The sequence below is a fragment of the Mustela nigripes genome, chromosome 11 (genome assembly GCF_022355385.1).
Source record: "Mustela nigripes isolate SB6536 chromosome 11, MUSNIG.SB6536, whole genome shotgun sequence".
Lineage (NCBI taxonomy): Eukaryota > Metazoa > Chordata > Mammalia > Carnivora > Mustelidae > Mustela > Mustela nigripes.
In genome coordinates, this window is record NC_081567.1 from 16,790,798 (window position 1) to 16,818,625 (window position 27,828).

Consider the following 27,828-nt stretch of genomic DNA (forward strand, 5'->3'; position numbering starts at 1 on the left):
GGACCCCTCCGCGCACGCGCCGTGCTTTCTCCGCGCCGCGCCGCGCTGCTCCTTGGGATATGTAGTTCTTCCGTTGCATCGCGCCGCGCCCGACGGGCCCTCGTGTCGTCAGCATCCTCTCTCGTTCCCCCAAACCTCTGTAAGATCATTAAAAAAAAAAAAAAAAAACTTTTTTTAAACCTCAAACTGCTCCGAATGATAAAGTCTATTTGAAGAAATTTTTTAAACAAATTAAAACAAGCAGATCCCGTAGACTCAGAAATTGCACTTTTCGGGGAGATTTCCCAGGAACGTGATAAGGACGTGAATAATATTAAACTGCACCACTTTACATCCTGGTATCTCGTGGCTTCCTACATCACCCCTACCAAAGTTTGAAATTAACGTCTATTTCGTTTCTGTTTACACCGGCCGGCTCAGTAAGTCTAGGATCCTCTGTTTTGTTCACCTTTGCAATCCTAGTACTCAGTACATCCTAGTACCGATGAGGGCACTTCATGGGGCCTCGATATTTGTCTACGCACTTAGAAGAATCTCGGGCTTCTGCACGAACTATTTCAGCCCCAAATTAACTCCACATACTTTTTGCCATCAAGCTTGTTTCTTTTTGAAGTCTCCGTCTCCCCGAATGGCCTGACCACCGACCCAGCCTCAGCTCTACATCCTGCATTTTTAAGAAGCTTGTGCTGGCGAGGATTTCGCAAATTTCGCGTTTGTAGAGGTCTCAGAAGCTGTCTCTCCTGATGTCAACTGTCGACCTTAGTCACAGAATTTATCTGTAATCTCTGATGTTTCTACTGTTAAACAACCGCAATTCGACTGAGTAACTTAAGAGGGGAAATTGGTTTTGTGGAATGATTCAGGAATCAGGCAGCATCCCATCTGACAAGTAGGAATTCCATCCAGCTGAAGAAAAGGAAAGGTTTGTTTTTTTTTTCTTTTTTAAAGATTTTATTTATTTATTTGACAGACAGAGATCACAAGTAGGCAGAGAGGCAGGCAGAGAGAGAGAGAGAGAGGGAAGCAGGCTTCCTGCGGAGCAGGGAGCCCGATGCGGGGCTCGATCCCAGGACCCTGAGATCTTGACCCGAGCCGAAGGCAGCAGCCCAAACCACTGAGCCACCCAGGCGCCCCAAGGAAAAGTTTTTGAAGACACAGAGGGAACGGGGGAGAAAAAGGGTGTTATTAGCCAAGAATACATTGTTTCAGGCAAGGTCACCCTCCTAAGGGGAATGGATCACTAAATCTCCTAGTGCTGACCAAGAAATCCCATGTTGATTGGTTCCATAATAAATAGGAACAGTTCTCATTTGTTGGCCACAGACTGTATATGTTAAATATGGTTTATGTGTTTCATTCGTATCACATGCTCCATCCACTTTTCATCTCCACCACATGTGCCCTGGTCTAAGCCACACTTGCCTAAACAACTGTAAGACCTTTTAACAGTTTATTCCCATATGTAGAGGTTGGGCTACTCTTTGCTTGCTTCCTGACAGACTGTAATCACTGGGCTCTGGATACCCTCTTGCTTGTTTATTCTGTTTATGGCCCTGATTGCTTTACTTCTCCTTCCTTCCCCCGTGTGTGTGAGAGTGTCTTTGTCAAACACGCGTGTCGGCTTGTATGCATGGATTTTTAATTTACCTAAATGGGATTGTGCTAGAAACCTCATTGAGTTTCTCATTTTTCCCACGCAGCACGATGCTTTTAAGACTTGTACTTGGGGCTGCGTGTGCCTGTTACGTAGAACAACTGTGCAGTATTTCATAATGGACACTCACACTGTCGCGTGAGGGATGTCTAAATTGCCTCCCAACTACGGGCCACCACAGCGTCACCGGGAACAGTCTCTAGCCTGCCCTCTTGTGGCCAATGTGAGGGCTTTTCTGGGCAGTATATCCGGTGAGACCAATCGCCCCTTAAATTGTCTGCCTTCATCCATTTGTCCAGAGTGTTCTTCTTTTTTTCCCCAGAAATCCCATTTTGCTAGCAACCTCTCAGGGTAGACTCGCACTGATGTGACTCACAAGAGACTGATGTGTAAACCAGAACCCACTAAGTTATATGGGGAGATTTAAAACTGTGGTGCGGACCAGAACCCTCTCTTTGCTCAGAAAGCAGAGTCCCTTTCTGTAAGAAAGCCACAGTGGCAAAAAAAAAAAAAAAAAAAAAAAAAAGACTGGGCCCTCTGGTCTGCCCTTTAGTCTCACTGGTTAGTTCTGATGACAGACCTACCTGGAGGTCATGTCACCCCCGGGGACGGCTGGACGCCACAGGAAACATAGAGCTCCGGGCCCGAGAGATAGGAACGCTTGCTTACCCTTCAAAGGAACATGAAAGAATTCAACCAAATGAGCTTACCCACGTGTAGACCTTCCTGGGACCAGACAGAGCGACACGAGAAGCAGCTAAGTCACATCCGTTAACACGACTTCATGGGTCTCCAATCAAAACCTTCTCAGAAGCTCCCACCCCCCAAGCCTAGCCCCAAATTTTGCCCCTAAAAACCCTCACTTGTAAGCCATCAGGGAGTTTGGGACTTGGGAGGGTTAACTCCCTCGGTGACACCACACCAATCAATAGCCTCTCCTCCTTCAGGGCAGAAGCTCGGCGTCGGTGTTCATGGGTTTGCAGTGCCTGGACCAACTGAACTCTCACTTGGTTTGGTGCCGTGCTGTGCAGTTGGATCTGACCTCCCACGGGAGGCAGGTGGGGCCAACTGTTCACACTGCTTCGTGTCCCCAACACGTACAAAAGAAGGCACAGCGCGACCAGAAGGTGGCGTTGTGTGCATGGAACCCGGGGGAGGAAGGGGCTACAATACGTTCGCTCTTAAAAATGGCTTTAATCCCCCGTCACTTCTAAAATAGGTATACCCTGTAGGAAGCCACACATTGCAGCAATCTAGAATCTGTCATGGAGAAAGTATAAATCTTCCATTATCTTCCATTATTAGGGTATGACCACTGTGTCCGTGTTCCATCCCCCGATCTCCTCTCCTCTCGGTTTTGTTTTTGTTCTTTTACAATAACCACAATGATTTTGCTTACAAAAATAAGGTTAGCGTGAGGTTCCATGGCTGACAGCAGCTCCAAGATGATGGTCTTTATAATTTTAATATATTATTTGAACAGACTTTCGTCTGTCAGTATGGATGCTGTATCAGATGGAACAGGCTCAGAGATTGCTTTGACGGACCCCCAGGATTCTCTGAACATTCCTCAGGCAGGATGCCCCCTTCGAAGACCAGTACTTCTTCTGTAAGGGGCCCCAGAAGCACCCCACCATCCAGGAGTGGTTGGGTAGAAAGTCAGCTAGATCGCATAAAACCTGGGTTGGAATTTATACAGTCAAGGATTGTGAACCTACGCAAGAAGCCCTCACCAGAAATTTTAAGGTGATATTGTCCACTTTTATTTGTTTCTTTTTTTAAAGATTTTTATTTATTTGAGAGACCGAGAGAGAGAACACAGGCAGGGGAGAGGCAGAGGGAGAGGGAGGAGCAGGCTCCCTACTGAGTGTGGGCTTCTCCCTCCTGGGGCTCGATCCCAGGACCCCGCGATCATGACCCGAGCCGAAGGCAGACACTTCATCCACTGAGCCACCCAGGTGCCCCGTCCACCTGGTTATCTGAACAGACAACCGGACATTAAGGACCTCTGTGTATTTATTGTACCAGGAACATGCCAAACTGCCCAGCAGAGAAGGTGAGCCTGTGAACACAGAAGTGACAGCATCAGACATCGGACACCATGACCCCAGCGAGAAATGGATTTGGGACTTGAAGAGACAGGACTCCTCACTGGAGGTAAATATCATCATTTTACAAAAGTGAACACTGTTGTGATGTATGTCCTTTTTTTGTATGTCCGCATTTTTGACGACTCAAGCTATGTTTCCAAAGTGAAAGTGATTGGAGAGTATATGGTGACATGAGCTGAACACACGGCTTATATGGCTGCTTGAGATTTTCTGAAATCCGTGTGGTTCTGTTCTTCCCGAGTGTAGCTGTGTTGCTGCGTGCCCCGGTGTCCTGACGTCCCCCGCTCCTGAGCTCTGTGACGTGACCCAGTTGATATAAAAGTTTTAGCTTAACTCAAAGTCTATACTGTGCCTGGGAGACTGGGTGGCTCAGTTGGTGAAGTGCCTGCCTTGGGCTCAGGCTACAGTCTCAGGGTCCTGGGATGGAGTCCTGCATTGGGCTCCGCAGGGAGGCTGCCTCTCCCTCTCCATCTGCTCACCCCCATCCTGCTCATGCTCTCTGTCTCTCAAATCTTAAAAAGAAGAAGAAGAAGTCTATACTACGCCTCTAAAGACATGATGTAAGTTACAGGGTTTGGAAAAATCTTATTGTCTACGCTTGGGTAAGCGGGAGCCACGTACGCTTCCTTTTTTCTACGCCAGATGATCTGTGTGCTGAAACATCACGTACTTGGCAGTAGAACTAGAGAGACAGAGAGTATTTTAAAAATAACACCAAACTGGGGGTGTCTGGCTGGCTCAGTCAGAAGAGCACGAGTCTTGATCTTGGCGTCGTGAGTTTGAGCCCCCACTGGGGGTAGAGATTACTTAAATCAATAAAACTGTTTTAAAAGGAATAATTGGGATGCCTGGGAAGCTCTTTCTCCCCGTCCACCCTGTTCATGCTGTCTGCCGCTGTCTCTGTCCGTCTCTCGCAAACAAATAGATGGCGTCTTAAAAAAAAAAAAATAGTAAAAGGAGAAAGACTAATTAGGATTGTACATAATGTTTTGCAACGTGATTTTTTCATTCACCCATGTATTACGGATGACTTTCTCCTCACAGCTGGAGACACAGCTTATTCTGGTTAAGGGCCACGGAGTATTTCACGGAAGGATCCTGATCATCTGATTACTTCTTGGTGGACGCTTAGGTTGTTTCCAGTTTTTCACTATTACAATCAGGGTGATATAGGGGGTGGGGAGGAGTGTTTAACATTACTAGTGTGGGGATGCCTGGGTGGCACAGTTGGTTTAGTCGCTGCCTTCAGCTCAGGGCATGATCCCAGACTCATGGGACCGAGTCCCACATTGGGCTCCTTGCTCAGCGGGGAGTCCACTTCTCTCTCTACCTCTGCCTGCCACTCTGCCTGCTTATGTTCTCTCTTTCTGTGACAAATATATAAAACTTTTTTTTAAAAGCTTTTCGTTTAAAAAAAAAGTTACTAGTATCACCAAACTGCCCATCAAAAGGCTGCATCCAGGGTCTCCTTGGGGGCTCAGTCAATTAAGCGTCTGCCCTCTGTTCAGGTCCTGATCTCAGGGTCCTGGGATGGAGCCCCACCTCAGGCTCCTTGCTTAGCCGGGAGCCTGCTTCTCTCTCTTTCTCTGCCTCTCCCTTCCTTTGTGTGAGCTCTCTCTTCTCTCTTGTGGGCTTTCTCTCCAAGGAATAAACAAAAAATCTTAAAAAAAAAAGATTGCATCTCTTTATATTCAAGGTGATTCTATCACATAGCCAGGGATAACTGCACATCAGTTTCTGGGTTCGGGGCTTCTCTGGACTGCCACTCTAGAGTCAATAAAGCCGTATTATTTCACTGCATTTAGGCTTCTTGGGTCTCCTTGGTACACAGTGATGCCCCCAAGCCAGCACGATGACATACTCTGCCTTCGAACCTGGGAATCTCCAGATCCTTTGAGCCAAAGATTTCTGCACATCCCCCAGGCTGTCCAGGCTGTCCTGACTTGGGGGGTTTAGCTTGGGCAGGTGGGTTTATCTTGCTTTCTTTCCCAGGCCCTCTTGTTCAGGCGTCACTGCCTCTAGGAAGCCTGCCCTGATTCTCTCCCCACCCCTGCACCCTCCCCACCCTCCCCCACTCCCCACTGGGTTGGGTAGCCTTCTGAGAGCTCCCCAGCCCCCTGGGTTTAGTTCGGGCTGATCACGCTGGCTTGTAATAGGCATGCCTGTTGGGCAAGAGATTTCTTGGAGCATCATGAAGGTACAATCTTTCAATGCAGAAAGAAAACAAACTTCCTTGTGGCTGATGACGCATCCGCACCTTTTCCCACTGACTCACCTTCTGGGCCCTGGAGGTCCGTACCACGTGTTCCCCAAAGTCTCCTCTCTCTTGGCCACCCTCCCTCTGCCCTGCCCTGCCCTGCCCTGCCCTGCCCAGGATCGAGACTTTCTTCTTCCATCAAGTGCAAGATCAAGGACAGGGAGATGTTCTCTGCTGGCTCCGGGGAGGATGGCCCTCGTGTCTTCACCGTCTTCGTGGCACTAGGGTTGGGCCTCTCAGTTCCCCCAGAGCAGAGGACCTGGAAGCTTTAAAACCCACCAATCTTAAAATAGCTTCATGAATTCAACTGATCATTGATTGAGGCCTGACTGTGGGCCAGGCCTGGAGGGTTGCAGTAAGATAGACAAGATTTCCTGCCCTTGTGAGTGGTGATAAGGGTAGTTTATTGGCCACGCCCTCTGTTCCAGGCACTGGGCGGCGCCTTCACAAGAACTGGCCCTTTTCATCCTCACAACAACCCCGCCAGGTAGGTATTATTGTCAATCTCATCATATAAATGAGGACACTGAGGCACGGAGAGGCTAAACCACTCGTCTGAGGGCAAGGACCCGGCTTTGACCCAGGCTGTGTGGATGCACAGCCTCATCCTTTAACCACGAACTAAACCAAACCAGGACTGCATTCTTTTTTTTTTTTTTTAAGATTTTATTTATTTATTTGACAGAGAGAGATCACAAGCAGGCAGAGAGGCAGGTAGAGAGAGAGAGAGGGGGAAGCAGGCTCCCCGCCAAGCAGAGAGCCCAATGTGGGGCTCGATCCCAGGACCCTGAGATCATGACCTGAGCTGAAGGCAGAGGCTTAATCCATGGAGCCACCCAGGCACCCCCAGGACTGCCTTCTTGGGGGTCCAACTCATGGAGAAGTAAACAAAAAATTAGTGCTGACTGTACAATATGGAGAAAGTGTGATAAAATGAGGGTAATTTGCGGGTGCATGGGGGCTCAGTCATTAAGCGTCTGCCTTTAGCTCAACTCTTGATCTCGGGGTCCTGGGATCAAGCCCCACATGGGGCTCCTTGCTCAGCAGAGAGTCTGCTTCTCCCTCTGCCTCTGCTGTTCCCCCTGCTTGTGCTTACTCTCTCTGTCAAATAGATAAATAAAATCTTTTTTTAAAAATTAGGATAATGGGGTAAAAATGGGGCATTCTTAGCACCCAGCCTGGTCCAAAGTATGGGGAGGGAGGGCAGGAAGAAGGAATTCCTGACAAGCGCTTGACACACACACAGTTGCCAAACCTTTGCCAGTGTCCGGCCGGCTGTGCTGACTTAGAACCAGGCTGGAACTGGGGTCAGGGAGACGTGGTGGGGAGAATCCTTCACCACTCACCAGCCTTGTGACCTTGAGCAAGACTCTCTGAGCTTCAGTTTCCCTTCTTTGAAGATCGCTGGAAAAAGCCGTGCACACCATGCTGGCTCGGGACCAAGCCCTCCCCACCCCCTCCAGCAGTGCTCTCTCCATCTCCCTTTCCCGATGAGCAGACGGAAAGTCAGAAGTGAGCCCAAGATCTCGCGGCTAGTACTGGGGAATTTGTGGGGGTGTTCTTGGTAGTCACAGTGACAGGCAGGCAGGCTGAGCAGGACAGTCACATGCAGAATTGTACCACATCCTGCAGGCATTTGAGTGTCTCGCTACACAGTCAAGAAGCCAAAACACTGATCTCCAATGACCTGAGCCTAGAACCTACCCCATCCCAGGTAGTGGTGAAGCCCACCACCTTTTTTTTTTTTTTTTTTAAAGATTTTATTTATTTATTTGACAGAGACAAGTAGGCAGAGAGGCAGGCAGAGAGAGAGAGAGGAGGAAGCAGGCTCCCCACTGAGCAGAGAGCCGGATGTGGGGCTCCATCCCAGGACCCTGAGATCATGACCCGAGCCAAAGGCAGAGACTTAACCCACTGAGCCACGCAGGCATCCCAGCCCACCACCTTGCAAGAACCCCATATCTTGGGTGCCTGGGGGGCTCAGTCAGTGAAGTGTCTGCCTTTGGTTCAGGTCATGGTCCTGGGGTCCTGGGATCAAGCCCCATGTCGGGCTCCCTGCTCAGCGGGGAGCCTGCTTCTCCCTCTCCCTCTGCCCCTCCCCAGGGCTCGTACTCTCTCTCAAATAAATAAATAAAATCTTAAAAAAACAAACAAACCCATATCTCCTTGTGGTTTCCACCTTAATTTGTCTGGGTGTGTTATCTTTGCTTAAGATTACTTTGCTCTTTCTCTTGCTGTGGACTGTGTTATTATTAGTGGGGAGGAAAACTTCTCCTCCTAGCCTTCAGTATCTTCCAGCAGGACCAAGAATTAAATTGAGGGGCACCTGGATGGCTCAGTGGGTTAAAGCCTCTGCCTTTAGCTCAGGTCATGATCCCAGGGTCCTGGGATCGAGCCCCACATCGGGCTCTCTGCTCGGCGGGGAACTTGCTACCCCCACCCCCGCCACCTCCTTGTGATCTCTGCCTGTCGGGTAAATGAGTGAAATCTTAAAAAAAAAAAAAAAAAAAAAGAATTAAATTAACATGAGACAAATTAACAACCCAGAAAAGCAAAGTTTTATTATGTGTGTCATGAAATTAAGACCTCAGGAAATGACTGAGGCAGGTAGTTTTTATCTTTTTAGACAAAGAGACTATAAAACTGGGAGAGATTGAAACGACATAGAAAACTTTGTAAATTAGTTAAAAAAGAAAAAGAAAGAAAGAAAGAAAGGATGTCTCTTTAACTCCTGGTCCAGGGAGTGGACCTTTTACCTGGGAGATTTATGTCCTGCTTTCCGGGGTTCAGAGGAGGGTCTGAGAGCTCTCCTCACACGGGCTATCTCTTCCGTAACTTTTATTTAAAATAACCAACATGCGGGCGCCTGGGTGGCTCAGTAGGTTAAAGCCTCTGCCTTCGGCTCAGGTCATGATCCCAGGGTCCTGGGATGAGTCCCGCATCGGGCTCTCTGCTTCATGGGGAGCCTGCTTCCTCCTCTCTCTGCCTGCTTGTGATCTCTGTCTGTCAAATAAATAAATAAAATCTTTAAAAAATAAAATAAAATAAAATAACCAACATGCAAAAGTGGCACATTTGGGGGCGGCCTTCCCCAGGGCCCTTACGTAATTATCCCAAACTGTGTTTTATTCAAGTGACCTCACTTTCATTTCCTGGATATTCAAGAATTCACAAATCAGCCAAACCTGAAAAACAAAAACTAAATTTAATTCTGGCTCAGGTCAGGGAGAAACGCAAGCAGAAGTGTCTCTTCTGGCGAAGTAAAGGACGGGACTGGGTTATTACAGGGTTTGGGGTGGGGGAGGTGAAATCAGGTAACACTGAGAGGAAACAGTGTTTGCATGGACTCACAGAGAAGTGGGGACAGGAGCAGAGAAAAAGCACCCCCTTGGCCGTGCCCCAGCCTGTCCTCGTGTACTGGAGACCACTGAGGTTGAAAAAAGTAAAAAAGGTGGAAGGTTGTATCTGTCTCCTTTCCTGCCCGAGACCGTGGGCGCTGAGCCGTACACCTCAGTGAGGACACGAGTGGGCAGGGACTGGCCTCTCTGGGTCAGCTCGGCAGATCCCTCCAGGCGACGATGGAAAATACCAGTTTCGTGTGTTTCTTCTCCGAATCCCTTTCCTTAATTCATAAGAAATAGGTCCAAACACCTGTGGACTTCATAATGTCTTCTACCCCAGTATATCCATCTTGTGAAAGACATTATTTCATGATAAATCGACGTCCTGGGGCGCCTGGGTGGCTCAGTTGGTCATGTGCCTGCCTTCGGCTCAGCTCATGATCTTGGGGTCCCGGGATCGAGTCTCCTCCACCACTACCACACCGGGCTCCCTGCTCAGTGGGGAGTCTGCTTTTCATGCTCCCTCAAATGAATAAATAAATCTTAAAAGAAAAATTTTTTTAAAAATTGATTTCCTTTTACCTTTACCTTCTAGGGACGGCAGGACTGAGCTGTTTGGAAAGTCTGCGGATAACGCCTGCGTTGCCGTGGACGTGGTACCAGGCACCTTGGCAAGGGTCCTTCCCTGCGGACTCTGGCTCGATGCTCTCGCCAACTCGGGGAGGTCAACGCAGCTATCATCGTCCTCGATTTTACAGTCGAGAAAACCAGAGCACAGAGAGGGGAGGTGGCGTGTCTGGGGTCACCCAGGACGTAGCAGATCAAAGGATTGAGCCCAGGGCCGCTGGCTCCAGAATCCGTACTCTTAACGGATTCTGCTAGGCTCCCTCTCGGGTGAGGGAAACTCCCTAGGCACCCCCCCCCCCCCCCCGGCAGCTCGGGATATTAAGGGGGCTTTCCAGAAGTTTCCTATCGAAAAGGGGTGTTGGGTGCGTTAGGGGTGAGAACCACTGACCTAGTTTGGGGTGTGTTCTTCTCTCCACCATCTGCCCCCTGGGTGTCTGAGCCAGAACTGGGTGGGGGTCAGCTGTGTGGCAGGGGCAGGGGACTGAGCGGACGGGGTCGGCCAGGTGAGGCCCTGGGATCCCCACTGGCCATGCTCCCAAGGACTGTTTATGCTCACACTCTGCCTCTTTCCTCCTCCTCCCTCAGGGGCGGGGATCTCCTCTGTGGAAAAATACCCAGTTGGGCGAGCCCCAGTCGGAGGGAGGAGATGAGGCAAAGCAGCTGGGACTCACACGACCGACCGACCGAGCGACTCTTTCCCCCTCGTGACTGCTGTTGACTGGGTCAGGTTCTGGGAAAGGGCCAGATTGCATCAGACAGAGCCTGAAGAGGACACGTGGCCTTATAAGTCGGGCTGGTGACCAGGGAGGTGTGGAGAAACCAGACACAAACAGAACTTTCGAAGACGACAGACAGAGAGACACAACGCGGGAGACAGTCCAGGATGAAGGCCAGTTTCCCCAGAGCAGCCAGCCCGGCCCAACAGCCCGGAGGCCCCGAGGACGAGGACGGAGACACCCGCCTGGATGAGGACGAGCTCTACGGCCTAGCTCCCTCCTACCTGGGTAAGGTCTGGCCCCGTCACCTTCCTGCTCCCTCCACGCCCCCAGCTAGGATTCCTTCTTGGCCTTCTCCCCACCTCTAACCCAGTCTCTGCCCTGTTCCCTTGACCCCTCCAGTCATTCCTTTCCAACCCCTCTTCCACTGAGGGCTGTCCTGTTCAGCCCTGGGACCTCACGCACCCCTAGAATATGGGAGCAACAAGAGACCATCGGGGGCCCCTCACTCCACGTTGGGGGCACCGGGGATCCCGACTGCCCCAAAGCTATGTGGCCACCGCTCCCCAGTCCCCCCCCTTCTACCCTGCACTCCCGGCACCCCTCTGCCTCTCCTTGGATGTACCAGGCCTCCGCCCACCGTCCACCTCACCCCAACCTCTTGCCCGGTTCCCAGGAGCGGGAGCCCGGAAAGGTCGCACCAAGAGAGAAGCTGCCGCCAACACCAACCGCCCCAGCCCTGGAGGCCACGAGAGGAAGCTGGTGACCAAGCTCCAGAATACGGAGAGGAAAAGACGAGGGGCACGGTCCTGAGACAGAGCTGGAAGTAAGGAGTCAGGGGACCCAGAGGGCCCTCCGCCCGGGAAGGGCATTTCTGAATGTGTGCGGTCGCGGGGACTCTGGTCTCAACTCACAATAAAACAAGACACATTCAACTCCGAGTGTCCTAGGGACCAGAGCAAAGGGGGAAACGCAGAATCTTTCCAACTGGAGGGAAATTTGGCTAACGGGGAGAGAAACAGAGCCCCGGGGAGGGGAGGGTCCTTCTCTGGAGACACAGAGCAAGTGACCAGGAGAGGCAGGGTGGGGAGCCCAGGATGAGAACGGTCGCTCTCTTCCCCTGCCCTAGGTGAGGCCAGAGCACACAGCGATGGAGACAGGACCAAGGGAGCATCGGAGCATCGGAGCATCGGAGAATCGGCATCTGGGGTGGGGCCCAGGCCTGCTTGCCCCACCCCCCCCCCCCCCGGACTTACCCTACCTGACTGAGGCTCCGAGGAGCCACCAAGGAAGTGCCTCCAGTCCCAGCAAAAGGACAAGATAGGGAGCAAGAGGCAGAGAATGGAGGGGCAGTCGCCAAAAAAAAAAAAAAAAAAAAGCCCCTAAAAAAGAAAGACCGTGAAGAAACTGGAGTCCCTAAGGGTGGGAAGGACAATAAAGAAAGTTCAGCCGCAGCTTGTGGGCAGCGTCTGTCCCCTCGGCCCAGTGTCGCGTCCGCCTGCAGCCGGGCTGCATTTGCATGAACCCATGAGAACCGGTTTTGTCAGTGTCTGTATTTGTTCGTGCACCCGGGAGAGTGTGTCCGCGGTTCGGTTCGCCCGGACGGGTAGAGGCCAGTGTGTTTCCTTTTGTTTTATTTTGGTGCCCAATGTTCTGGCCAATGTGTCTCCATGGTTTCTTACGAAATGCAAAAAAAACCTCCGGTTTCTTTGTGATGTTGCCTGGGAAACAAGCCTCCCCCCCAGCTCCTCTCCATGTCTAGAAGAATCAGACTTACTGATCCTGCGTGTCATTTTCATGAAAAATCACCTTTTGCGGGGTAGGGGGGGGCGGTAGAGCGCGCCCGGTGGCTCAGTCAGTTAAGCTTCCAGCTCTTGATCTCGGCTCAGGTCTCCCTCTCAGAGTGGTGAGTTCAAGTCCCGCACTGGGGCCACACCCCGCGTGGAGCCGACTTACAAATAAAATACAATTAAAACGATAGAAAAACCACCCTTTGAAATGAGTGATATCCGTTGGTGCCACCTGCAAAATGGAGAAAACAAAGATTTAAAACATTACGGGATTTGCCCCAGATTACTGAGGGCTCAGGTGCTAGGATTCTCAGGGTCCTCATCGATGGGGCGAGTCCCTCTGCCGAGGGGGCTGTCAGGGCAGGGCTCTGGGAGGTCAGCTGGGGGAGGAAGAACCTTGCCTCCTAGGCGCAATCAGTTTGAGAAGAACATGGGGCGAGTAAGAGGATCTGTTGACTGAGCTTCGTGTTTGGGCTGCGGTAATGGAGACTCAAAATGGGATAGAAAGTTCTCTCTCTGTTGCGTAACAGCTCCAAGGGTCAGTCCTCTTGGGCTAAAATGACAACTTCACCGTCCAGGGTTCCAGCTACATTTAGCTCATCGTTCTGCCACCCCCAAAACATGGCTCTCCAGGCACTTGGGTGGCTCAGTCCATTGATCAACGGACTCTTGGCTTCAGCTCAGGTTGTGATCTCAGGGTCGTGAGATCGAGCCCTGTGTCAGGCTATATCGCTCAGCAAGGCGTCTGCTTGAGATTCTTTCTCCCTCTCCCCCGGCCTCTCTCAAATACACAAATATGTCTTTAAAAACAACAACAACAACGTGGCTTCCACTTTTGGGTCCAAACTAGCTGCTTCAGCACCTGCCATGTGTATCTCAACCCGTGCAAAGGGAGGGGGGAAGAGACCAGCGGAAGCCACACGGATTCATCATTAAGGCCATGACCCAAGTAGAATCCATTACATCCCGTCAGAGTTTAATTACATGGCCACGCCTAACTAGGCTGGGAAACATGGTATTTAGGTGCTTCGTCACATGTTGGCTAAAGCTGGGGACTACTGGAAAAAACTAGCAAGAAACATTTTCCACAGGCAGACTCAACAGGAGGAGGGAGAAAGCCCCTAGGCCCCCGGCAAAGCATTTTTCCTTTTCTCCTGCCCTTCCTCGTAAGCCCCAGGCTGCAAAACTTGGAGCCACTCGTTCTTAGGGACTTAAGAATACAAGCAAAGGAATGAGGCTGCTGTTGGAGAGGGAGCAGGTGCACAGCCTGTCAAGACCAGCTCGAACCTCTGGCAATCTCAGTCTGCCCCCACCCCCCCCCCGAGTAAGACCTACCAACAGTCGCAGAATCTCCGGCTGGGTAGAATATTAGAGGACATGTCGTCCAATCCTACTGCTCTCCATTCCTGGGTTGCCTCTGTTTGCTTGAATACCTCTGCGGACAGGGAACTCGCTGCCTTGAATTGCCTGATTCCTTCTCAGCACACCTTGTTAAGGGGGGGCGGGTGCTCATTCAGTTGAGTGTCTGACTTTGGCTCAGGTCAGGATCCCAAGGCCCTGGGACTGAGCCCCCGCACCCGCACCCGGAGCCTGCTCAGCAGGGAGTCTGTTTCTCCTTTTCCCTCTGCCCCTCCCCTTCCCCAGCTTGGGGACTCTCTTGCTCGCTCGCTCGCTCTCTCTCTCATGAATAAGTAAAATCTTTTTAAAAACGTGTGGACTGGGGGTGCCTGGGTGGCTCAGTGGGTTAAAGCCTCTGCCTTTGGCTCAGGTCATGATCTCAGGGTCCTGGGATGGAGCCCCGCATCGGGGTCTCTGCTCGGCAGGGAGCCTGCTTCTCCCTCTCTCTCTGCCTGCCTCTCTGCCTACTTGTGATCTCTGTCTGTCAAATAAATAAATAAAATCTTAAAAAAAAAAAAATGTGAACTGAAATCTGACTCTCCCACCTGACCCTGAACAAGCTTCTGCCCTTCTGGACCTTTCTGTCGGACACGCCCTCCATCCCACCCACCCTGCAAGGCTCAGCGCTTCCAAGTCTTCCAGCACCAGCCCTCGGCCTCCACCTGCCCCCTCACCTCCTCCCAGCGAGACACTTGCCCTGGAATATCACACACCGCAAACCCGTGCCCAGGCTCTTATGAGCATTTGGACTAAAGCTGCTTCAGACGTCCCCTTGAGCCTCTCTTTCCACGGCAGATTATTTATTCGTTTAGTTAATGGTTATCAGATGCCTTTTATGTGGCCAGGGCCTTGTTGAAGGCATGGACAGCAAAGAGAGACAAATGGGACCCTGTATGGTTGGAACCAGGCCTTAGGGCCTGTGTCTGCTCTTGAACTCAGCAGACAGATGGGAGGAGCAGCTCCGGGCAGTGGGCTCTCAGCTCAGCACAGATCTCTTGTGTCAACTTCAGAAGATCACGGGCACAGCTCCCAAGTATTGGGCTACGACTCTGTATCCAGTGCTTTATAGGCATTGTCCCATTTAATCCTTCCAATAACACAGAGGCAGACTCTTACTGACCCTATTTTAGAGACCAGAAAACGGAGGTTCAGAGAAGTGAAGTAACTGGCCCAAAGTCACACAGCCACAGCCTGCAGTGGAATTTTGAACTTAGATCTGTCTAATTTTTGAAGCCTGAAGCCTGGGTCTCTCCCTTTTTACTTTATACCTGAGAATAACCATGTATGGTTGTGGGATCCTAGATGTTACCCTCTGGTTAATTACTCCTCTGAGCCTCAACAGATACTTGAAAGGAGAAAACAAAGGCTGAGTCTCTCGCTGAACCCGCTGCTCCTGGTCCTTCCACACTTTGCCAGAAGGCCCCGCGTGCGGCTCTCACTCTCGGCCTCTGATTGGCCTTCCCTGGCCTCGCCTTCCACGGCACAGTCTCTGCCTCCAGGGCCTTGAAGAGGCTGTTCCGGAACCAGGTAATTCTTAGAAGCACTGAATGTTCAGATCTGAAAGGCTCATGGGAGTTACAGCCGCATTCTCCACCCTTTGCAGAAGGGCCCGGTGGGGCAGGAATGGGGGGAGGTGGGCGGTGGCATAGAGTGGCTGAAACTCACAGGAAGACGGGGGACGGAGCGGGACAGGAGCCCGCTGCTCTCTTCTGCTCCTCCGGCTCTTCTAGCCCTTTCTTTCGATCCCTTCATTGCGTGGAATGTCCATCTCCCTGGTTTCTAGGCTTCCTCCTGAGAACAGAGGGACGACTGACCTCCACTTCCCCTCGGGAGCTTGTGGATGCTTCCCCATCGGGTTCCCACAGTTCGAAGAATTCCCGGCTCCTTGCCGAGAATCAGGACACTCTCCATGGGGCTCTTCATTGGCTTCCCAGACATCTAGTCCGCTTCCGCCCACTCGGCTCTCAGATGTGTCTTTTTTTTTCATTTCAGAATCACCCCATGGTTGATCTTTAACTGGCGCTCCTTCGAGGTAACGCTAATAATAGGAACAGCGCCCGCTACCTCGACTGATCGTCTGCTGGAGGGTTTTCCCGGCCTCACCTCAGCCACACCTTTGTGATTTCTGCCCGATGTGCTTCCGGCTATACCACCGTTTACTTCGGACCTTTCAAACAATCTCCTTTCCTTTTCCACTCAAACATATTTTAAAGGGAGTCTAGGGGCGCGTGGGTGCTCAGTTGGTTAAGTGTTCCCACTCTTCATCTCAGCTCAGGGGTCGATCTCAGGGTCCTGAGTTCAAGCCCCGCACTGGGCTCCGTGCTGGGCATGGAAGCCTACTTAAAGAGAAAGAGAGAGAGAGAGAGAGAAACTGCGTAACCATCGAAAATGGAAAACCATAACCACTTGTCATAACTAGAAGATTATAAAAAGAAACACCTATCTATAACTTTTCTCAGGCCACCTGTGCGCGCTGCCAATGACCTTGTGGGCTGAGTGAAGGAGGGGGTGGGGGAAGGTGGTCACACTTGGAGAAACATGGATGTTTACTAGCCAGCCGGTCTGCCACGCGCTTTGCATACACGGGAGGAGGCCTCATTGTCATCACTGGGTTACAGATGAGTTAGAGGAGACGGGACGCCTGGCTTCCTCACCCAGAGATCCTGATTTCACAGGTCTGAGATAGAGCCTGGGCACTGGCCGGGTGTTGGGAGTTTGGAGAGTGATTCTAATGAGCAGGGCCGTTTGTCTCGGGTTGCATATACCGAGCACAGGTATGGTAAGTGCTCCCAACCCCTGAGCTCTCCTTACCGCGTGGCTTTGCCACCTTCCCATCAAATGGGGGACATGGACTGTGTTCCTTTGGAACATGGAGGACCTTCAGGAGCCCCTGGCCTGATCGAGGCAGGCAGAAGTCGTGCTATCCACCCCCCCTTTTTTTAAAGATTTTATTTATTTATTTGACAGACAGAGATCACAAGTAGGCAGAGAGGCAGGCAGAGAGAGAGGAGGAAGCAGGCTCCCTGCTGAGCAGAGAGTCTGATGTGGGGCTCGATCCCAGAACCCTGGGATCATGACCTGAGCCGAAGGCAGAGGCTTTAACCCACTGAGCCACCCAGGCGCCCCCCTCCCCGCCTTTTTTTTAAAGATTGTATTTATTTATTCGTCAGAGAGCGCAAGCAGGGGGAGAGGCAGGGAGAGAGAGAAGCAGGCTCCCTGCTGAGCAAGGAGCCTGATGCGGGGCTCATCCCAGGACCCCTGGATCCTGACCTGAGCTGAAAGCAGATGCTTACCCAACTGAGGCACCCAGGTGTCCCGACGTTGTGGTATCCTAACACATCATGACGTCAGGCACTTCTACTGGAGTCCAGTCATCCCGCTGCGAGAAAGTCCAAAACTACACACGTGGAGAGACGACGTGACAAGGTCAGCATCGTGCTGGTCTTCCGGCCCGCGGAAGCTCCGGCTGAGAGCCAAGTATGCGAGAGAAAGGAGCCTGCAGAGGGCTCTAGCTCCCACTGTAGGGGCACCTCCAGCTACTGAGTCTTCCCAGAGGAGGCTTGACATATTGGGGACCAGAGACCAGCCCCCTTCAATTGTCCACCTACAGACTTAGAGCATAAGAGAACGGTCATTTCACAGCATTATGCTCGGGGACGGTTGGTTACACAGTGACAGCAACCGGAACGGCCTGATGGTCCCCCAGACCTAGGTCCAGATCCTGTGTGCGAACTTGGCTGTGACCTGAGACTAGTTATTATTGACTCTGTATCTTAACCTCCACACCTGGGAACAGGAGATGAAGAAGACACCCAGTTCCTGCTGTGGTTTGGAGAACTCAAGGATATGGAGTTTTTTCAAGCACTTAGCAGGGTACCCGACCTGGAACAAGAACTTGAGGAAAGAGGGGCCCCTGGGTGGCTCCGTGGGTTAAAGCCTCTGCCTTCGGCTCAGGTCATGGTCTCAGGGTCCTAGGATCGGGCCCCACATTGGGCTCTCTGCTTAGCGGGGAGGCTGCTTCCCCTTCTCTGCCTGCTTGTGATCTCTCTCTGTCAAAACAAATAAATAAATACATAAAAACGTGAGGAAACAGCACAGTAGCAGACAGAATGGGCTCTGCACCCAGACTCTGTGGGTTCAAGTCTCAGCCCTCTTATTTTCTCATTGACCTTGGGCCAGTTACCTGACCTTTCTAGCCTCAGTTTCCCCACATGCGAAGTAGGAATGCCAGCACCCTTCAACATAGGGTGGGTTGCTGTGATTAAGTGAGCATTGCAAAATGCATGGGAAGCAGCATGTACATGATTAAAGCAATGACACAAAACCAGGGCTCCGGCGTGCCAGAAATGTGATCTATTGTGTCAGCCGAGATTTCCTGCTCCTTTTCGGCCCACAGCAGGTGTTGGATGGGGTGCGTTCACAGTGTTTTCTCTCCTTTCTCCAGGATTGCTCAGGGGCAGAGCCTGGAAGGGGCTCGCAATGCTCCTGGCCTCAACACCCCCTCGGTACACGGCACCGGCCAGCGTGTCCCCTCTGCGGCCCCTCCTGTCCTTTCTACACCCTCCAGCCACGCAGCCGTGCTCTGGCTGTGTCCTGGGCCACTTCCCACAGCCCCCGGGTCGCAGCCAGCTGCGGGGCTCCGTCTGGGGCCTGTTCACTGCTGCAGAAGGGGGCACCTCCCCTCCCCTCCTCAGACGGCTCTCCGCACGACCCGGAGCAGACGCGGCCTGGACTCCGTTCTAACTTCATCTTGTTTCCTTTTCAAGTCGCCCCTTCCTTCCTTGGCTTGGGGAGTGCTTTGAAGTCCGCCCCACGCCCCCCTCCCTGTTCTCACGATCCTGCCCACGTCGGTGCCTTTCAGTCTCCTGCTGCTGCCGAACCAAAAACGAACCTGCACCGACATCCCTCCACCGTAGCGATGACAGCCACGAGGCCGTCGCTGATTTAGCAGGAACGGGACGGGGACGAGCGCGAGAGGGAATATGGGGGAACTGCGCCCGGGTTCGAATATGAAAACCGGGAATGGAGGGTGACCAGGCTCCCGGCGGCGATGGCTTTGGCGTACCAGCGCCGATGATCACATGACCCTCGAAACTTCCATGGTACATACCGATCTGACTTCACATAAAACAAAGCGTGAAAATACTATTCAGCCTCAGCAATTATGATGATTATCCCACTGAGTATTTGCCGGAGCTCCCTGAGGGAGGGCCAAGGGCTGGGTCACGGGTTCACTGCCGGTCAGAGGCTGAGCTGGGAGCGGACCAGCTGTGCAGACAGCCACGTCTGGTCTGTTCGTAGGGTTCTAGAGAACTCGGTGGCCGTCAGGAAGGCGGGAGTGGGGGTAAGAGGGCAGGGAGAAAGCAAAAAAGGGAGAACCACCCATCTGCATTGTCCCTGTGTGAGCAGCCAGCCCCAGACAGAGGACAGAGGACACCGCTCCCCGGGCCCGACAGAGCACAGCAGGTCTCTGTTAACTGGAAACCTTCCTTTTCCCTGTAAAGCAAGGTGTTCTTTGCTTTTCTGATTGCAAAAGCAGTTAATGCAGAGGAATCAGAAGATAACCACCCCCCTCTCGGCTCAGGCCTCTGGACTGGCGGATCACATCCCCTTTCCAACTTCTTTTTGCTTCTCCCCGACTCCCCCCGCCCCCTTCCAACTTCCATCTTACACCAGCTCTGTGCAGCCTGATCCTGTTCTCTCCTTTCTGGAGAGCTGGTTCGGAGAGTTGTTGTTGTTGTGTCTAAAGATTTTATTTATTTGACAGAGAGAGACACAGTGAGAGAGGGAAAGAACAGAAGCAGGGGGAGTGGGAGAGGGAGAAGCAGGCTTCCTGCCAAGCACAGAGCCCGATGCGATGCGGTGCTCCATCCCAGGACCCTGGGATCATGACCTGAGCTGAAGGCAGAGGCTTAACCCACTGAGCCACCCAGGCACCGCTGTTGTTTGAACTGTTTGAGGAATAATCATGTATTCATTTGACTCATATTCATCGAGCCGGGGAATATTCTAGAAGCTATGAATACAGCAGAGCTTACATGCTAGTGGGGGCAGGTAAACGATGATAAATGAGCGCCCAAAGGCAGGAATTTCAGCAGGGCTTGTGCAGTGTCAACTGCCTTGGTTAGGGAAAGCTTCAGTGAGAAGGGACGGACTTTAACAAGTGGAGACCAGAGGAAGTTAGGCAGTGCTTTGTGCTGAAATTCCTCTTTATTCCCGTAAGAGCACACAGTACAGTACCATCTAATATACGATGTATTTTACTTATTAAATAAAGTCTGGGGTTCGGGGAGGTGACCGCTGGCAGCCAGGACAACATGGGCGAGAAAGGCTGGAGGCTCAGGGACCGAAGAGTCTTCTCCCCGGTCCCTCTCCTCCCCCCTCACCCGCTTCTGTGCCGGCACACACTCTCTCTCAAAAACGTTCAGGAATGAGTGAGCGTGTCAGAACTGGTCTGGCTTCACGCCGCCCCTTTTGCTGCACACATTTCTCCTCTCATCCCTGTCCGAACCCTATTCATTCCCAATAACCCTTTACACACCTTGCCTCTGCTTGTCAGAGGTTCCCCTTCTCGGTCATCCAACCGATCTGACCCTCCCCAAAACCTCATCAGGCAAGGTTGGTCCTCACCCCCATTTTGCAGATAAGAAACTGAGGCTGAAAAGAAACCTGGCTTGCTGGGTCTGGGGCAGAGACTCTCTCTCCAGCAGGAAGCGTCCTCCCCTCCCCCTCGGCATGTCTTTCTGCGCTGATGGCTGCACACACACCCCCCCCCCCAACAAGTAAGAGGAGTGGCGGAGAGGCTAGGGACTATCCAGGGAGTCAGTGGAACTTTGCTGCTTCTGCGTGAATGGTCTGGGCCGGCTCTGCCCACTTGTGATCTCTCTCTCTGTCAAATAAATACATAAAATCTTAAAAAAAAAAAAGCCGGGTACATATAAGCATTTGGTAAAATGATATTATAATTTTATAATTATAATATAATCTTATAAAATTGTAATAAAATTTTAAGTTTTCCATTCTGTGTAAGCTCCATGAAGGCGGAGCTTTCTGCCTGCCCCATTCACTGCTGAACTCCAGTGCCTAGAGCAAAGCCTGGGACATACTGGGTTGGCACTTAGGAAATATTGACCAAGCTTCTGCTTTGTTTTCACGCTATCCTTTCTACCTGAAATGCTCTCTCCAGTGGCTTCTGATAGAGTGCTCTTTCTACTACATGATATATTCCCCTTTATCATTTAAAAAAAAAAAATCTGGTCTGTGATTTTTTTTCGGACACTGGAAATCTATCATGAAGGCAGATCCAAGAGGGGGAGGGGACCCGTGCTACAAATGACAGAAACACAGCTCCAAGTAGCTTCAGCAAAAAAGAAGATTGGCTCATGAAACTAAACACTTCAGGATGACTGCTTCAGGAATAGTTGGATCCAGGAGCCTAAAGTCAATCACAAGATTCTTGTCTTCTGCTCCAGCTCTCAGCTCTACTTTCCCATGTGTTGGCTCCAGCCTGAGGCAGGGTCTTCCCTCACAGCTCTGTCCATGCTCCCGGGGAAGTCAGTTACAAACCGCCCTGATGTGATGTGTTCCCTCTGGTTTCACATGTTTGTCCAGTCTTCTTGGCTAGGTGGCAGCCTCTGTGGGCAAGGACTGTGGTTGCCACACCTTGGTACTTGACCCCCTGCTTCTGTCTTCCCCTCTCCTACCCAGGGGCACCATTTCAATTCTGAATCATGAAAAGAGTAGAAGTGGTTCCTATCAATCTTGCCCACAGGACTCAGATGTCTGAGGAGGTGGGTGGCCACTCGAGGTCTGGAGAAGACCCTAGGGCTCTGGGAAGGGCCCAGAATGTGTAGAAAAATTGACAAGCTAAGAGATGAGCATTTGGATCTTAAGGCTACACACAGGGGTCTTAGTGTAGTTGGGAATGCGATGGGAACGACCCAAGAGCCTAAGAGGGAAGAAGGCGTTTGTGGAAAGGTGAGACCTGCTGGAGGGACGAGAAGCTAATTATCTGAAGAGCTGAGGGGGCCTGGGTGGCTCAGTTGTTAAACGTCTGCCTTCAGCTTGGGTGGTGATCCCAGGGTCCTGGGATCAAGCCCCACCTCGGCTCCCTGCCCAGCAGGAAGCCTGCTTCTCCCTCTCCCACTCCTTGTGTTCCCTCTCTCGCTGTGTCTCTGTCAAATAAATAAATAAATGACATTTTAAAAAAAATTATCTGAAGAGCTGAGGAAAGAGTGCTCTAAGCGGAAGGAAGAGTAGGTACAGAGGCCCTGGCGTAGAAGCGCGGCTGGGGTAGTTGTGGGGCAGCCGGAAGGTGTGTGTGGGAATGAAGGAGCCTGTGGGGAAGATCGTGAGGGCTTTGCCAGCCATTGGGAGGGTTTTTGCTTTTGCTCAGAATGACATGAGGAGCCACAGGCATCAGCGAACCCAGGACCAAAACCGAGGCAAGAGCAGGGAAATGCGGGTGGGCAGAAACATATATGCTATGTATATTCTTTTGCATGAATCCGATATTCTATAAAAATATAAGCAGTGATGGGACACCTGGGTGGCTCAGTCAGTTAAGCAACTGCCTCTTGACATCAGGTCAGGTCACGATCTCAAGGTCGTGAGATCAAGCCCCGTGTTAGGTTCCGCGCTGGGACTGGAGCCTGCTTAAGATTCTCTTTCCTTCTCCCTCCGTACTCCCTGCCCAGGCACATACACTCCCTCTCTAAAAAAAATAAATATAAATACAAGCCGTGAGTGTGTTCCTTTCCTGGGCAGTGAGCTGTTCACTCAGCTTGGGGTGTCACAGGCAGTGGGCCAGACGAGTGAGGGACCTGGCGGCAAGGGGGGGGGGGGCCAGGACCCCGTGGAGGCCACGAGGCGAGGGCCCGGGGAAGGGTGTGGGGCCCGGGGTCAGCCTCAGCACTCAGGGCCCGCCCGCCTCCCTCAGACACCTGACAGGGCCTGTCCCGGGGCTCAGCCCAGGGTCTGTCTCCACTCTAAGTGTTCTTCATAGAGAGGCTTGATGAAGCCGCGGCTGGCCCCTGGGGGTTGGGGTGCGGGCAGGTGGGCAGGCGTGAGCCCCATCACTGGTTCTCAGATTTGAGGCTGTCCTCTTCCTGGCCCGGAGATTTCTGCTTCTGGCCTGAATTCTGTTCTGATGCGTGTTTCTGGGTCGGTCACTAGGCCCCCTCTGCCTGGGCCCCCACCACCTGACCCCCAACCATCCCTACTTCCTGAGGTAGCCTCTTCTGTTTCTTACTTTCCTCCTCCCACTCTCCTTCAGCCTTTGTCCATGGATGACAACCGTCCCTCGTCTTTGTTAACAACAACTGACATTTCTTTCCTCGTGAGTCTTACACTACTACCAATAGCTAAAACCTATAGTTTTACCATATGCCAGGCCCTGTTCCACTCGCTTTATAAATAATAGCTCGTTGAATCTTCTAGACTATCTTTCGAGTTTGTATTATTTTCCCCACATTATTGATGACAGAGCAGGCACAGAGAGGTTAGTTACTTCACCTAAGATCACACAGCTACTCCGTGGCAGCCATTTACGTGCGTAATCTTCACGGCATCCTATGCACCTGGTGGAAGCAGCCGCCCCACTCCGGAGATGAGCCAGGAATGGGGAGATTTCAGGCCTCGACCAAAGCAAGTGTTGGCACCGTGCAAGCGAAGGTCTGTCTCCCTCCCCGGTGGGGCCCTGACCCATGAGGCCCTATGCTGTCCCAAGTGCACCTTCATGTCTGAGCTGAGAGGTGGGCAGGGTTGGGATGATGAGCCTCATCTTGTGGACGAGGAAACGGAAGCACAGAATGTCTGGGCCTCTCTCTCAAGAGGGCACATACACTTGGGGAAGGGCCGGTAGGGCCGGGACTCGAACTGGGACTTTCTATCTCCATGCTGGTGTTTTTCCTCTGCAGCCCTGCCTCCTGGGCAGCCCATCCTCTCCTAACACAGAACACCCAGCGATAAACATCTCATCAGTAGTTAGCCACCCCCCGCCCCCCACCCCCGTAGCCCTTTCTCTCAGACCCTCCCAAGGTGATCTCAAAAGAGACTCCCCATTTAGAGGCAGGGCCCCAGGTCTGGGGGAGGGGGCGTGGTGAATGCACGAATGAATCCTGTAGACCCCGGGGGTGTGGGTGGGGTGGGGTGCCCAGGATGGGGGGCAGGTGCTGTGCCTCGGGGCTCGGGGTGGGTCTACCATCCATGCTTGGGAGACTCAGAGGTGAGGCCGCAGATCCAGCCTGGCCTCACCTACCCCCAGCCTTCCTGCCTGCACCTTCGTTTCATGGAAGGGTTAGTTCCAAGCCTTGGCGCTGACATCAGAGGACCCAGGGATTCCCCTCACCGGCCCAAGCTGAAAGCAGGGGGCTTGAATTCCAGTCTTCATTCTGTCACTGATCTGTTGCGTGGCCCTGAGGAAGACTTCCCCTCCCTAATTCCATCCTGATGTCACAGCTGAAGCTTCTAACTTCTACTTCCTAGGCTCAGGATTCCCATGCAACCCCGTGGAGTGCCCCACGGGGTCCAAGCCATAACGGGGCACTCGGAAAATGATCATAAAATTGGTGGATGGTTCTTTTTCCTCTTTTTTTAATCATCTAGGTTTTAATTTCCCTACGTAATAGCAGCATTTGAAAACCGTTACTACTTTTAAATGAGGAACCTGAGGTCCAGGGCTGGCCAGTGACTCACCTGAGGTCACCAGAAGTATTGGCTCCGTGCTCGAGTCCAGAGCTTGGTGCGCTTGGGTTCCTTTCCAGCCCTTCGAGCCTTCACCACATCCCTTCCGTTTCCTGCTGGGAGCCCGACCCAAGCTTCGGCTCACCTGCCAAGATCCACACCTGGAACAGAGGCCCAGGTAGACAGAAAGGGGCCCAGCTCCATCCTCCAGGGATGGGGACAGAGGTTGGAGCCGCCCTCCGTGGCTCTCTGGTTTCTTGGTGAAGATCTGCCAAGATCGTCGGCTGAGGACCGTACCCAGCGGCCCAGCTTTCCCACCTGACATCATCAGTACCGGTTGCCAGCTGTTGGGGACATCCGTGCACATAACCGGCAGGAAGGCCCACCCGTGTGGGTCTCAGACTCTAGCACATGGAGACAGACCAAAAAAGGGGAGAGAGAAAGTGTGAGATGTTTTTAAATGTTTTGTAGAAAAATAATGCAGGGAAAGGGATAGAAAGTGGGCGGGGAGGGGCGCCTGGGGGGCTCAGTCAGTTGAGCCTCTGCCTTTGTCTCGGGTCATGATCTCAGGGTCCTGGGATGGAGCCCCAGGAAGCCTGTTTCTCCCTCTCACTCTGCCTGCCACTCCCCCTGCTTGTGCTTGCTCTCTCTCTCTCTCTGTCAAATAGGTAAACAAAAAATATATATTTTTAAAGTGCCAGGGGGACTTAATAGATACAGGCAAATAATTTCAATGAAGTGAACATATATTAAAGATAATATCCACAAACTATGATTACATGGGATTTCTGGAATCTAATGAAGGGCATCTATAAAAAGCTAAGAATAAAATACTGAATACAGTTTAAAACTTACTTGCTCAAATGAAGAAAAAAATAGAGATATTCACTGTCACATCTAATTAACATGCTGAAGTACAGAGCTAGAAGAACAAACAACACACTTAATGTGCATTTTTAAAAATGATTTTTATTTATTTTTTGTCAGAGAGACAGCGAGAGAGGGAACACAAGCAGGGGGAGTGGGAGAAAGAGAAGCAGGCTTCCCACTGAGCAGGGAGCCCAAGACCCTGGGATCATGACCTGAGCCGAAGGCAAACGCTTAACAACTGAGCCACCCAGGCACCCACCCGGCAATGTGCATTTTTTAAAGGTATAAAATCGGGGCGCCTGGGTGGCTCAGTTGGTTGGACGACTGCCTTCGGCTCAGGTCATGATCCTGGAGTCCTGGGATCGAGTCCCGCATCGGGCTCCCAGCATCATGGGGAGTCTGCTTCTCCCTCTGACCTTCTCATCACTCATGTTCTCTCTCACTGTCTCTCTCTCAAATAAATAAATAAAAATCTTTAAAAAAAAATAAAATAAAAAAAAAAAAAAGGTATAAAATCTATAAAATCTCTTTAAAGGTATAAAGCCCAACTCTTACAACCAGAAATGAAGTAAGACAAAGTACAAATTAAGGATCTTTCTTGAACTCATCAAGGAACTGAGGTGCCAAGGCCAGCAACTGACCTCACATTCAGAACAGGATAGATATCTTCAGTTAGAAAATAGAATATTTATTTACTAATGGCAGACAATGATAAATACCATCTAAACTGACAAAAATATTAATCTGGAATTTTGTTTTAACAAAACCCACTGCAAATTAAAAACAAGGTTAAAAATGAAAGTATGTTGAAAAAAAAGATAAACCATGTAAACACTAATCAAAAAGAGCAGGACTTGCCGAATTAGTTTCAGACAGAGTAAACTTCGGGGAGGGAAGAAAAGCACTATTATCATGGGTAAAGAGAGAGAGACATCACACTCTGATAAAAGGACAGTTCTTCAAAAAAGACATAACAGTCTTAATTGTGTCTCTACCTAAACGATACAGCATCAAAACACATGAGAGAAATTGATAGATCTAAAAGGAAAAAAAAAAAAAATATATATATATCCATATATCCACAGTTATGGTTGGAAATTGCAACATTTCTTTCTAGAAAAAAGAAAAGAGAAAGTACCAAGGACAGGGTTGCGTCTTTTAATCAGGTCAGTGAGGACTCTGTTTGAGAAGGTGACATTGGAGCAGATCATAAGAGAGTGGGCTTTGCAGATAACGAAAAGAAGAGCAGAAGGAACAGCAGGTGCAAAGGCCCTGAGGCAGCAGCGTGCCTGGCATGTTCTAGGAGCAATGAGGGAGACAGTATGGCCGGAGTGGTATGAATGAGGATAGAGTAAGCAAGATGAACAAATGTACGATATCCATTGCAGACAGGACTTATGGTAGGAAGGAATGAGCTATTCAGGGGAGGAAGCCTGTGACAAGGGGTAGGCTGAGAACGGGGGACTACCGAGAAGACAGTGAGGGCTTTCTAGGCAAAGAGAAGAGCTTGTGCAGAGGCAAGCTGGTATGAGATGGTGGATCGTATTCAAGCACAAATCTCCAGTTGCTGGAACAGAACAGGGCGTCGGGCAGGGAAGAGGCTGCAGGGACCAGCCTTAGCCGGACGGGGAGGCGCAGAGAGTCAACAAGAGACGGAAGGCCTTGGGGAACCCTCAGAGAAGGTCGGGCGGATGGGGAGGCTGTGGTGATAGAGCGGGAGATGGAATTCAAGGTTTGAGAGGCACCGCAGTTCTGAGCAGTTCTGCGTAAAGGATGGGGAGTGGTTGTGGTCAGAGGGTAAGTGGGCTGGCTTGCCTCCAGGACGTAGGGCAGGACTTGGGGGTGAGTAAGACAGCCAGACCTGGGTCTGTCCTCACCATCAGTCTCAGGAGGTTTGCCCCCCCCCGCCCCCCCGCAAGTGGGGAGCCTCAAGGGCGTGGGATGTGGGGGAAAGAGCTGTCACCACTAGGGGACACTGCAAGGGAAACTATTTCGGGCTAGGGAGGTGCCAGCTGCTCGCTCTTCCTTTTCCTTCTCCTCCAGGCAACCCTTTGGGATTGCTCCCCCAAATGTACTGGTACTTCCCAAGCAGTTGGTTCCAGGCGGCCCTACTGGGCAGGGCCAATATGGGGCTGAGAAGGCAGAGTATAGAAAGGGAAAGCCCCCTTGGTTTCTGTCTCACTGCAGGGACCCAACAGGGAAACCCCACATGATCCCAAAAGGAAAGTGGGCCTTGGGGAAGACCAAGAAACCCCCATCTTGTCCCTGAAGATGGAAAATCCAGGGTGGGGTAAGGGTGGAGCTGTGCTGGAAGGGAGACCGGTGGTTGGTACAGCCCAGCCCTGACAGCCATCCGCAGAGCAGAAACACAGAGCTGGATT

General features: G+C 51.5%; 1 protein-coding gene and 3 long non-coding RNA genes across 7 annotated transcripts; 2 read left to right on the top strand and 2 right to left on the bottom strand.

Moving 5' to 3' along the window:
• Window positions 1-128: 128 nt before the first annotated feature.
• On the top strand, window positions 129-10,038 carry LOC132026767 (uncharacterized). Its single transcript, XR_009406989.1, has 3 exons — window positions 129-922; window positions 3,683-3,811; window positions 9,959-10,038. It is a non-coding gene; the product is annotated as an uncharacterized LOC132026767 (long non-coding RNA).
• LOC132026766 (uncharacterized) lies at window positions 8,558-10,540 on the bottom strand. 2 transcript variants are annotated; one of them, XR_009406988.1, is made up of 4 exons: window positions 10,379-10,540; window positions 9,952-10,108; window positions 9,127-9,207; window positions 8,558-9,025 (listed from the first exon to the last, which is right to left on the bottom strand). It is a non-coding gene; the product is annotated as an uncharacterized LOC132026766 (long non-coding RNA). The 2 variants fall into 2 exon arrangements; XR_009406987.1 differs by having other exon boundaries at window positions 9,952-10,159.
• A 164-nt stretch (window positions 10,541-10,704) lies between these two features.
• NUPR1 (nuclear protein 1, transcriptional regulator) lies at window positions 10,705-12,160 on the top strand. The gene is made up of 3 exons (XM_059415007.1): window positions 10,705-10,994; window positions 11,383-11,532; window positions 11,836-12,160. The coding sequence occupies exons 1-2, from the start codon at window positions 10,874-10,876 to the stop codon at window positions 11,517-11,519; spliced, it is 258 nt and encodes an 85-aa protein (XP_059270990.1). The 5' UTR covers window positions 10,705-10,873; the 3' UTR covers window positions 11,520-11,532; window positions 11,836-12,160.
• On the bottom strand, window positions 12,028-16,090 carry LOC132026765 (uncharacterized). Of its 3 annotated transcripts, none has more exons than XR_009406986.1 (3): window positions 15,560-16,090; window positions 13,832-13,983; window positions 12,028-12,728 (listed from the first exon to the last, which is right to left on the bottom strand). It is a non-coding gene; the product is annotated as an uncharacterized LOC132026765 (long non-coding RNA). The 3 variants fall into 3 exon arrangements; XR_009406985.1 differs by having other exon boundaries at window positions 14,569-16,085; XR_009406984.1 differs by lacking the exon at window positions 15,560-16,090 and having other exon boundaries at window positions 13,832-14,465.
• Window positions 16,091-27,828: the final 11,738 nt, after the last annotated feature.

Coding starts and splice junctions, on each gene's coding strand:
- NUPR1 (XM_059415007.1), top strand. CDS start 10,874: ATGAAGGCCAGTTTCCCCAGAGCAGCCAGCCCGGCCCAACAGCCCGGA. Junction 10,995..11,382: donor CCTAGCTCCCTCCTACCTGG/GTAAGGTCTGGC, acceptor CCCGGTTCCCAG/GAGCGGGAGCCCGGAAAGGT.